The 12,242-nt window shown below is 38.4% G+C and overlaps 1 protein-coding gene across 3 annotated transcripts in view; it reads right to left on the bottom strand.

The window, feature by feature from the left end:
- The window catches only part of LOC121017776 (S-adenosyl-L-methionine-dependent tRNA 4-demethylwyosine synthase TYW1), a 213,982-nt gene that overhangs the window by 105,702 nt on the left and 96,038 nt on the right, over positions 1–12,242 (bottom strand). For all 3 annotated transcript variants that reach the window (XM_040456209.1, XM_040456210.1, XM_040456208.1), the window contains exon 11: positions 4,050–4,159. In XM_040456209.1, the coding sequence (XP_040312143.1) occupies positions 4,050–4,159 (110 nt within the window). The remainder of the gene's footprint in view (positions 1–4,049; positions 4,160–12,242) is intronic.

The raw sequence follows: 12,242 nt of genomic DNA on the forward strand, positions 1-12,242 counted from the left end.
TCTCTGCCCCTACCCTGGCCAATGTCTTAGTTAAGCTTGGAATGAAATAAAAAGCATCAACAAAGAGTTACCACAATCCTAAAACTGGTGATGAAGAGAGCTCTCACTCTTTGTGAAAACATAAAATTTAACAAATGAGACCTCCTTTATGCTCATGTGTCAGCCTTTCTACACCCACCCCACCTTCAAATATAAATCCATTTTCTACTGCTACTACTACTTTAAAGAAAAACTGCTTTGGCACCCTGAACAGTGTCAGCGTACAAACGTCAACCAGCTCCAATTTGAAAACCTTTGTAGAAAATTTATTTTTGATTATGTGAATAGCTGTTCTGCTGTCGTGGTAACATAGGTACCATCCCTTCCCCCTTAGGCATTGAAACCCCTATTCAGGACTCACTGGTCCACAGATACGCTCTATTCTTTCTCTCTGCAATCCATTCTCTATCTTCCCCCTACAAGATAATATACATTTTTTAAAACTCTTGTTTCTTACCCCCATGGGAACCTGAAGACAAACCATTTGAGATGCCTACTGATTACAGGATATGCAGGTAAGTACAAGGTAACTGATCAGATACACCAGCCTACACAGGACGAGCCCTTCCGACCAGCAAGGCAGACAATAAAGAACATGTGCTCTCTGAGTTCACCTAACATGTTATTAACATGAATAAAGTCAGCCTTATGATTTATTCATTACTTATTTCCATTTAAAGTGAATTTGCAAAAATGTTCCTGTCAGAAAAATTACTATCAAAACTCAAATTGTCATCCTGCATCAAGGACATCTCAGAATGAAAGAATGAATGCCTCGTCCTTAGGGCTGCTTCCTCCCCACACAAACTGCCTGGGACAAAGCTCACTCAGGGAGATTGCCAGATGTCTGGGAAACACGTCCTCACGGTCATCGTCCCATTACTGAAAGGTACAATTGGCTCTTTAGGCACTAAAATAAAACTTACTAGAATCGAAAGATAAATTACTGGCATGTGTCAGCTTCTGATGTTATGATCTGTGGTGATTAATTTTATCTGTCAACTTGGCTGAACCACAGTGCCCAGATATTTGGTCAAATATTATTCTGGATGTTTCTGTGAAGCTGTCTTTTGGATGAGATTAACATTGAAATCAGTGGACTTTGTATAAGAGCAGATTGCCCTCTAGAAGGTGGATGATCCTCATTCAGTCAGTTGAAGGCTTTAATAGAACAGAAACTGACTCTGCCCAAGCAAGAAAGGATTCTGCCAGCAGACTGCCTTTGAATTTGAACCGCAATTTTCCCCGAGTCTCCAGCCTGCTGGTTTACCCCAAACCTACACAATCAGGTGAGCCTGTTCCCCAAATCAATCTCTCACTCTCAATCGCTGCACACACAACCATACACACACACACACACACACGCGCGCGCACACACACACACACACACACACACACACACACACACACACACACGATCCTGGTGACTGTTTCTCTGGAGAACTCTAATACATGATCCAAAAGAAAACAAGACTTCACCTTGAAATTTTTTAAGAAGGCATATGGTTTGTTTGGAGATCAATAATCAATATTCATTAAATCAACAATGTTATTGGTCCGATACCAGATGTGAAGACTTAGTTCTTCACCAGTTTCATTTAATTTTCCTAAACACTGATAAAAGACATTGCTTTATCCAAACAAGGGAAAGTAATTTGTTAAAAAATAAATAAATAAAAAGTGCTTGAGACTAAAGCCAAGATGCAAATTTAAGTATTTATGAGCATCTTTGCAGATGTACAAAAATAAGTCAGTACAGGGGCGCCTGGGTGGCTCAGTCGGTTGAGCATCCGACTTCAGCTCGGGTCATGATCTCACAGTCTGTGAGTTCGAGCCCCGCGTCGGGCTCTGTGCTGACAGCTCAGAGCCCGGGGCCTGTTTCAGATTCTGTGTCTCCCTCTCTCTCTGCCCCTCCCCTGTTCATGCTCGTCTCTCTCTGTCTCAAAAATAAATAAATGTTAAAAAAAAATTAAAAAAAAAAAGTCAGTACATACACCGACACCCGCAAACACACATGGGTCCACTTTGCATAGGAAAGTCATAAAAAATAAAATAAAGGCATAATCATTGACTGTTTATCCTTAATAAATTACTATTGATCTTAATCATGATTTGCATTACTTTTCTCAATTTCTCATACGAAAATAAGAACAGTAATAAGTACTGAGGTATAATAAGCAATACATTTGGTCTTTGGCCCTGGTTCCTGGCAGAAAGCTCCTAAAACCCTTGGGATTTCCTGATGGAAAGTAGCGTCTCTTGTCTTTCATCAGGAGCCCCTTTGAGCACACCCGAGTTTACACTAATGAGGTGACTTAGGGCCCTTAAATAGCCTCAGGACAGGGCTGGTCACCGGAGAGACCAAGTGATTAGAGGGCTGGAATTTTCAACCACACCACAGACTTCTTGGGAGGGGAAAGGGGGCAGGGTATGAAGCTCTATAAAAACTCGTGAACAACAAGAGCTGATGAGCTTCCAGGGTAGTGAGTGCATCCAAGTGCCAGGGCGATGATGCGCTCCAGTTCTACTAGGACAGAAGCTCCAGTGCTTAGGAGGTTTGCGGACTTTGCCTTATGTCACCTCTTCCTCTAGCTGTCCATCTGAATCCTCTAAAATACCCTTTATAATAAACTGGTAAATGTAAGTGAATGTTTCTGAGTTCTGTGAGCCACCCCAATAAATTAATCAAATCCAAAGAACAGGGAGTGGGAACCTCCAATTTACTGCCGTCAGAACTGCAAGTCCAGGTAACAACTAGGACTTGAGATTGGGGTCTGATGTGGGGCAGTCTTACAGGACTGAACCCTGACCCTGTAGGGCCTGATGCGACCTCCAGACAGTGTTAGAACCAAATTAAATTTATAGGACACCCAGTCAGTGTCTACTGAGAACTGAAGAATTGCTTGGTGTGCTAAAAAAGGAAACAGCACTTATTAGAAGTACTATAATATAATCTCAAGGAGCAGTGACCTGACACAACAAGTTTCTTCACGTAAAAGAAAAGAATCGCCTGATCTTCAAAATGCTTATTACTGGGGTTTAGAAAGACTCCCACATATGAAGCTAGCACCACAAGAAGGCCTTTATCAACACCTTGGTTAAAATTCATTTTTTATTACTGCACAGCAAAGGAAAGGACAGGACAGGAGGGCTTGTAAGTGGTAGGTGGAGACAAACACATAGATTTAACAGGGAACCTAACAAATTTCAGTTCAGTATATGCAGCTATCACCTCACCAAGCCAACACTTTGTGACTTTGTGAGTCCACCACCTCCATTACAGCATTGGGCCTCAAGAAGTGGTCCCCAGCTCAACAACATTGACACCACCTGGAAAGCTGCAGAAATGCACATGCCTGGGCCCCGCTCACATCTACTGAACAATCTCTGGAAAAGGAAACCAGGAATTTGTGTTTTAACAAGACTTCTAGATGATTCTGATTTACACTAAAGCCTGAGAACCAGAAACCTCCAGTAAAATCATATACCTTTAAGTATGAAACAGAACTGAATCAGGAAGTTCAGAAACTGGGGGGCAGAATTTTTACATCACTATGGATCAGGTGGAGGGAATTTTTATTAATAGTATCCCTCCTTTTTTATAAGGCATTTATATAACTAATACTATATCACCGATATTATTTAAGATTTTTCCAATGATCTCAACTTTTCAATCCATTCTTAGGCTGCTTTGTGCTTACTGAGACAGAACAATATCAAAAGTGTTCAGGGTGGATGATAATACACTCCCAGGCAAAACTTACAGGCCTCGTGCATCATATTTGCAATTGCTAAGCTCTGAATTACGTTTTTTTAGTTCTTCCATCATATGGGATGTAAGAGTTGTCAGTAAAAACGAAAAAAGCCAAAATGTATACAGTATTTCTATAAAGTTTTCACTTCCCTGTATGAAAATTTGCCAGTGGGGTCAAAGTCCTGTGAAAGAGGCAATTCGGCTGCCAATTTAATTCGCACTAATTAGCATTCCTTTGTAAAAGGTAGATAAATACCTTTAAACTGCTTGATCATGCTCTGATGGTTTTCAATGGCTTCCTTTAAGATCATTTCAGGCTGGTCCATCTTCCACCGCCATTCAGTGCCCACTGGGTTGGTGTGGTGCCTGAGAACGAGAGGCAAACATTCTAAAGGACTCTCTGTAATAACACCTCAGTTATCTACTATGCCATAGTCCATAAAATCACAAAATTAGAGTTGGTTTCCCCCTAGGAGCTCAGCTATTTATAGCAGTGTTTTCCAGCTTATTCTAAGTCATGACATCTAGCAGAGAGGGTTACATGGCAGAGAAGTGCCTAGCTAAGACTGAGGATTTAATCAGAACAATACGAAATGTGCAACCTTTTCTACCAGCCACCCACCACCAGGTTAACAGGCATCCATTAACGACCGATAGAATATTGCTGGAAGAGTTGCACAATCACAGTGACTGACCCTCCCTGAGAGGCAGCACAGTGGAAACACCTACAGCTTAGGATGGATCAGACATTAAGAAAAAACCTGTCGGGGCGCCTGGGTGGCTCAGTTGGTTGAATGTCCGACTGCAGCTCAGGTCATGATCTCATGGTTCGTGGGTTCAAGCCCCACATGGGGCTCTGCACTGACAGCACGGAGCCTGCTTTAGATTCTGTCTCCCTCTCTCTGCCCCTCCCCCACAGGTCTTCCCTCTCTCTCCCTCTTCTCAAAAATAAACATTAAAAAATATAAAGGGGGGCGCCTGGGTGGCGCAGTCGGTTAAGCGTCCGACTTCAGCCAGGTCACGATCTCGCGCTCCGTGAGTTCGAGCCCCGCGTCGGGCTCTGGGCTGATGGCTCAGAGCCTGGAGCCTGTTTCCGATTCTGTGTCTCCCTCTCTCTCTGCCCCTCCCCCGTTCATGCTCTGTCTCTCTCTGTCCCAAAAATAAATAAACGTTGAAAAATATATATATATATATAAAGGAAAAAACCTGTCAAACCAGCCCCCATGCTATACACAAGGATCGCCTTGAGGAATTTTAAACCTGTGGTACACTGAAGGGAAGCACAGAAACAGTAAATCTCAACTCAAGCCCAACTCCTGACTAGATTAACCTAAACTCCAAAAAGTAAAGGCCTAGCAGAAAGGAAAGGTGTACTGATTTTCAAACACACAAAAAAATTCACCTCATCTCTTAAGTACTACATAAGAAGTCCAACTTTAAACAAAAACAAAACAGAAAAAAAAAAGAATACAAAAAACAAGAAAACAACACATTCCCCATAGACAAAGCAATTGGCTGAACCAAACTCTTGACCCAAGTGATGAAACTATTTGACAGGGAATTTTTAAAAACTATGATTAATATGTTAAAAGCCCTAATAGAAAAGGTGGGCAATATGCAAGATCAGATGGGTAAATTCAGCAGAGAGATGGAAATTATAACACAACCACCAAAGAGAAATGCTAAATATGAAAAACAGGCCTTTAACCAGTTCAGCAGTAACTTGTAACAGCTGAGGAGAGAGTAAAAAAACTTGGAGACCAATGCAAATAAGCCACCTAAAACACAAAGTTTTCTTTTTTAAGTGACAAAAAAAAAAAAAAAAAAGGGACACAGCATCTGAGAGCTGTGGGACAACACAAATACCTCCAAAATACACATACTTGGAATCCCGGAAGGAAAACAGAGATAACAAAGCAGAAGAAATAGTAGAAAAATGACCACTAACAATTTTTCACAGGTAGTGAAAAACAACCACAGATCCAAGCAGCTCTCAGAACAACCAGGATGTATTTATTTTATTTATTTATTTTGAGAGAGAGAGAGAGAGAGAGAGCACGCACGCATGAGCAGGGGAGGGGCAGAGAGAGAGGGAGAGGGAGAATCCCAAACAGGCTCTGCCCTATCGTTGCAGAGCCCTTGCGCAGAGCTCAAACTCATGAACCCAGAGATCATGACCTGGACCGAACCAAGGGTGGGTTGCTTAACCAACTGAGCCACCCAGGCATCCCCAGAATATTAAAAAAAAAAAAAAAAAAAAAAAAAAAAGACAGCCTAAAAAGATACATTACCTAAGAACAAAAGATTAAAAATTACATCTGACAACTCATCAGAAAACAAAAGCCAGCTGAAATTATAATGACACCTGAGAAGCATGCTTTAAAAAAAAAAAAAAAAAAAAGGAACAAAACGCATCGACCAGAATTCTAAACTCAGAGTATCTTTCAGAAATGGAAAATAAAGGCTTTTGCACACAAAATCTGAGAGACTTCCTTGTCAGAAAACCTACATCACAAGGTATGTTAAAGGGAATCGTTTAGACTAAAGAAACATATACTAGATGGAAACCTGAAACTATACAAAGAAATAATGAGCACTGGAAAGGGGGAGAAAGGGGAAAATCATATTTACCTTTTTTACCTTGAACTGCTCTAAAAATAACTGACAGTGTAAGTAAAAAAGAGTAGCAATGTACTATGCATTTACAACTTATGTAAAACTTACTATGCCAACAATAGCAAAGGGTAGTAAAGAGGAATAGGGAATATACTGTTGTAAAATCCTTACACTACATATGAAGGGGTATATTACTTGATGGTAGACTCTGATTAATTAAAGATGTACATTGTAGGGGCGCCTGGGTGGCTCAGTCGGCTAAGCATCCTACTTTGGCTCAGGTCATGATCTCACGGTCCATGAATTCGAGCCCCGCGTCGGGCTCTGTGCTGCCAGCTCAGAGCCTGGAGCCTATTTCAGAGTCTGTGTCTCCCTCTCTCTCTGACCCTCCCCCATTCATGCTCTGTCTCTCTCTGTCTCAAAAATTAAAATAAACATTAAAAAAAATTTTTTTAATAAAAAAATAAAGATGTACATTGTAAACCTTAGGGAAATCTCTAAAATATTTTTAAAATACATAAATAATAAGCCAAGATTAAACATAAAATCATTTGGGGCGCCTGGGTGGCTCAGTCAGTTAAGCATCCGACTTCAGCTCAGGTCATGATCTCACAGTCTGTGGGTTCAAGCCCCGCATCGGGCTCTGTGCTGACAGCTCAGAGCCTGGAGCCTGCTTCTGATTCTGTGTCTCCCTCTCTCTCTGCCCCTCCCCTGCTCATGCTCTGTCTCTCTCTGTCGCAAAAATAAATAAAAACATTAAAAAAATTTTTTTTAACATAAAATCATTTAAAATGCTCAATTAACATGACAGCAGGTAGAAAAATAAAAAACAGAATAGGTAACAGCAAGATGTAGATTTTAATCAAACCATACCAATAGTCACTTTCAATATAAATGGTTTAAAGCATCAGTGAAGAGAGATTATCAGATGAGTCTATATGAAGCCACTGCACTGATGGTGTGCACCCTGCTTAGGATTCTCTCTCTCCCTCTGCCCCTCCCCTGCTTGCTTTCTCTTTCTCTCTCTCTCTCTAAATAAACATTTTTTAAAAAAAGGAAAAGAAAAATTATATGAAGCCAGAATTACTCTAATACAACAACAACAAAAAAACAGATTAAGACATTACAAGGAAACTACAGACCAATACCCTCCACGAACAGAGACACAGAAACCTAAAAAAAACAAAACAAACAAACAAAAACCCTGAGCAAATCAAATGAAGCAACACATAAAAAGGATAATGTGTCACAACCAAGTACCAAGTTGAACCAGAAATACAGACTGGTTCAATATGCAAAAATCAATCACTTTAGTTCACCAATTTCCTTTTTTTTTTTTTTTTTTTTTTTTTTTTTTTTAGGCTTCATGTCCAGCATGGAGCCCAACACAAGGCTTGAACTCACACCCCTGAGATCAAGACCTGAGCTGAGATCAAGAGTCAGACACATGGGGCACCCGGGTGGCTCAGGAAGTTAAACGTCCGTCCGACTCTTGCTTTCGGCTCAGGTCATGATCTCGCGGTTTCATGAATTCAAGCCCCATGTCAGGCTCCGTGCTGACAGTGGGGAGCTTGCTTGGGGTTCTCTCTCTCTCTCCCTCTCTCTCTGACCCTCCCACACTCGTGCTGTCTCTCTCTCTCTCTCTCTCTCTCTCTCTCTCTCTCAAAATAAATGCATAAATTAAAAAAAACAAAAACAGTTGAACACTTAACCAACTGAGTCACCCAGGCACCCCTCTGGTTCACCATTTTAACAGAGTGAAGAAAAAATGATTATCTGAATAAAATGCAACATCCATTAATGACAAAAACTCTCAGCAAACTAAAAATAAAAAACAGAATCTCTTTAATCTCATGAAGGGGATCAAAAAAAACCCTCATAGCTAACATCAAACTTAACAGTGAAAGAATGAATGCTTTCCTCTTAAGATCTGAAACACTGTAAAAATATCCTTTCTGACCACTTCTATACAGCATGTAAATCCTAGTAGTGAAATAAAGCCAGAATAAGGAGTAAACTCTCTCTTCACAAATGACATGTTTGTCTACATAAAACTTCAAAAGAATCTACAAAAAATATACTGGAACTAATGAGAACTAGTAAGAGAGCCTAGCAAGTGCATAAGATGCATGGTCAATATATAAAAATCAACTGTCTTTATTATATACTAGAATCTGTGGTATTGGCCAAAGAAAGACACATAGATCAAAGGGACAAATGAATCCAGAAATATACCCAACTTATATTATTGTGAACTAATCTTTTTATAAAGGTGCAAAGGCAATTTAAGGGAGAAAGGATAATCCTTTCAATAAATGTCGCTACAACAGTTGGATATCCAAAAGCCAAAACAAAAAACAAAACAATCAAACAAAAAAACCAATTTCCATGCATGCCTTGAACATCATCAGTAATAAGACAAACTGATAGCATATACCTTCTGGTAGGACTGATATACTGAGAACACATTGCTTCACACAAAAATATACATAATTTCATTCTCATTATGAAAATAAACCAAATACAAATTGAGGAACCTTCTACAAAATACTTGACCAGGATTTTTCAAAAGTGTTAAAGCCATAAAAACAAGGAGAACTAAGAAACTGTCACAGACTGGAAAAGACTAAGGACACATAACAACTAAATGCAATGTGGGATGCTGGACCGGATCCTGGAATAGAAAAAGAACAGTAATGGAAAAACTGGCAAAATCTCAACAGTCTCCAGTTTAATTAATAGTGTTATATATATTTTAATTAGCAAGAAATGTTAATTTCTTGGTTGTGATAACTGTCCCATGTCCCATGTTAAGATATTAACACTACAGGAAGGTAAATGAACGGATACCAGAACTTTCCAAACAACCTTTGCAACCTGCCACATAAGAAACAGTTTTCCTTCCTTAAAACACGAAACGTTGGAAACACAGGGAAAGAAGCATCATATTCACATGCTGAAGTATAAACTGATATGATCTGGGTCTAAAATATATAGTAAAAATCTGAAAACATTTTATACAGCAGAGTACTCATTACAACACAACCAGCTATAATAGCAAAAACAAAAACAAAAAAACCTATCTTGATGAGCACTGAGTAATGTACAGAATTACTGAATCATATTGCACACGTTCAACTAATATAACACTGTATATTAATTATACTTCAATTTTAAAAAAGAAAAAATTATATTTGCAAAAATTAAACCCATTTTGACCATGATCTCTTGTTTTTCAATGCTGGACTCAGTGTTTTAATATATTGTTTAGGATTTTACACCCATACTAATGAATGAAACTGCACCGCAATATTTGTTAATGCTGTTCTCTGGGTTGCTATCAAGGTTACGCTAGTGTTTTGTTTTGTTTTTTAATTTTCTTTAACGTTTATTTTATTTTTTGAGAGACAGAGCACTAGCGGGGGAGGGGCAGAGAGAGAGTAAGACGCCAAATCTGAGGCAGGCTCCAGGCTCTGATCTGTCAGCACACAGCCTGACAGCAGGGCTTGAACCCATAAACCGTGAGTTCAAGACCTAAGCCAAAGTCAGACACTTAACCGACTGAGCCACCCAGACACTCCAGTTATACTTGTTTCTTAAAATTAGTCTATGAGTGTTCCCTTTTTCTTTGCTTTCTGGAGAATTTCTTTTCCTTGAGTATTTGCTTAGAACTTACTTATAAAACCATCTAGGTCTGGTTTCTTTTTGATACGGTTTGTAACTACCGATTCCATTACTACAGTGATTACAGAACTGCTCAGAATGGACATTCTTCCTGAATTACTTTTGAAAATCTAAATTTACAAGGAATTTAGAAATTGGGAACCGGCCAGTGATTTCCAGGTACTAAGAATGTGGAGGGCAAGGGAGTAGGGGTAGCAAGAAGGAGCCTTTTGGTGATGGAAAAAGTCTGTATTTTGATTGTGGTGATGGACACACAATTCAAAAATATGATAGAATTGTATAGGAATACATACATACGTATTCCCACCACACAAATGAGTGCATTTAAAACTGATGAAATCTGAATAAACTCTGTAGGTTTTTTTAAATAAATAAATAAATTTACAAGGAATTTGATTATTTTTCAAATTTTCAAATATTAATACTTTACTGTCTACTGTCTTCAATCTTTGCAGCATCAATAATTATTTATCCTCTTTCATTAGTTAATATTATTTATTCCCTCTCTCCTTTTTTGATCTCACAAATATCATTAAACTTCTACAAATTTCAATTGCATTTGATTGATAACATCCCCACACACCACACTACCTAATCAAGTCTTTAAGATTTTGTTCTTGAAATTTATTTGCTATTTATCTTCTACCAGAGCAAAAAGAGCACATCAAAAAATTTACGGGAACAGCTTAAGTTCATTTGCCTTAAACCAAACTACAAAGCACATTCAGGCCAAAAAAAAAAAAACACAAAAAACAAAAAACCCAAAACACAACAGAGTGACCAGATAACCTAAGAAATAGACAAAGATATTTACAAACTATATATCAGATAAGGGTCAAAAACCAAAATATATATGGAATTCCATTAATTCAATAGCAAATAATAATAATAATTCAATTTTAAAGTGGACAGAGGACTTATAACTCAATTTTTAAATGGGCAGAGGACTTGACATTTCTCCAAAGAAGACATACAAATGATGGACAGGTATATTAAAAAATTCTCAACATTACTAATCATCAGGGAAATGCAAATCAAAATCACAGTAAGATATCACCTCATACCCATGACTATGGCCACTATCAGACAAAAAATAAAGTAAAATAAAATAACACACGTTGGCAAGCATATGGAGAAATCAGAACCTTATGCACTATTAGAAAAGCAAAATGGTATAGCCACTATGGAAAGCAGTATGGAAGTTATAAAAATAATTAAGAAGAGAACTACCATTTGATATAAGAACCCCACTTCTGTGTATTTTTCCAAAAGAATGAAAAACAGAATCTCAAACAGATATACCCACTCCCACATTTACTGCAGCATTATTAGTCATGATGTATGAATAAAGAAAATGTGGTAAACACATACAATGGATATCATTCAGCCTTAAAAAAGAAGAAAATGCTGCCACATGTGACAACGTGGACTAACCTGGGAGACATCATGCTAAAATGAAATAGGCTGTCTACAGAAGGACAAATACTGCACGATACCACTTATATGGGGTCTATAAAATAGTCACACACACAGAGGCAGAGAGTAGAATGGTGTTGCCAGGGGCTAAAGGAGGGGGAAATTGGGAATTGCTATTTAACAAATATAAAGCTTCAGTTACATAAGATTATTAAGTTCTAGAGAACCTTTCATTTCGATGAACAATACTGTATTGTACTTTTAAAATTTTGTTAAGAGAGCAGATCTCATGTTAGGTATTCTTACCATAGTAGTAATAAAAATAGTAACAACAACAACAACAACAACATTACTTTGGAGCAAAATTAAATTACAATCCCACTAAATATGGGGAATGAGGAAATTTTGTGGAAGAGACAAACCTTAGTCACTACTTTAAAGACAAAGGCCCTTTGAACATGTTTCTCTCTTGCTTTCCAAACAATGATTTAATTTAACAGATTAAAATCTGGTTCTAAATCTATATGCGCTTTCATATGAAAAGATCTCTATAAAGTAGGAACAAAAAAAGCAAGATGCAGAACACTGTAAAGCAGTCTGCCACTTGTGTGTGTGTGTTTACAAAGACACACACACACACACACACACACACACACACACACATCTATTAGCACCTGTGCAGAATATCTCTGAAAACCCAACTGACTGAAAGACAAGGATGAAAAAAAGGATT

The sequence above is a fragment of the Herpailurus yagouaroundi genome, unplaced genomic scaffold, assembly GCF_014898765.1.
Source record: "Herpailurus yagouaroundi ecotype Mexico unplaced genomic scaffold, PumYag 216, whole genome shotgun sequence".
Classification (NCBI taxonomy): domain Eukaryota; kingdom Metazoa; phylum Chordata; class Mammalia; order Carnivora; family Felidae; genus Herpailurus; species Herpailurus yagouaroundi.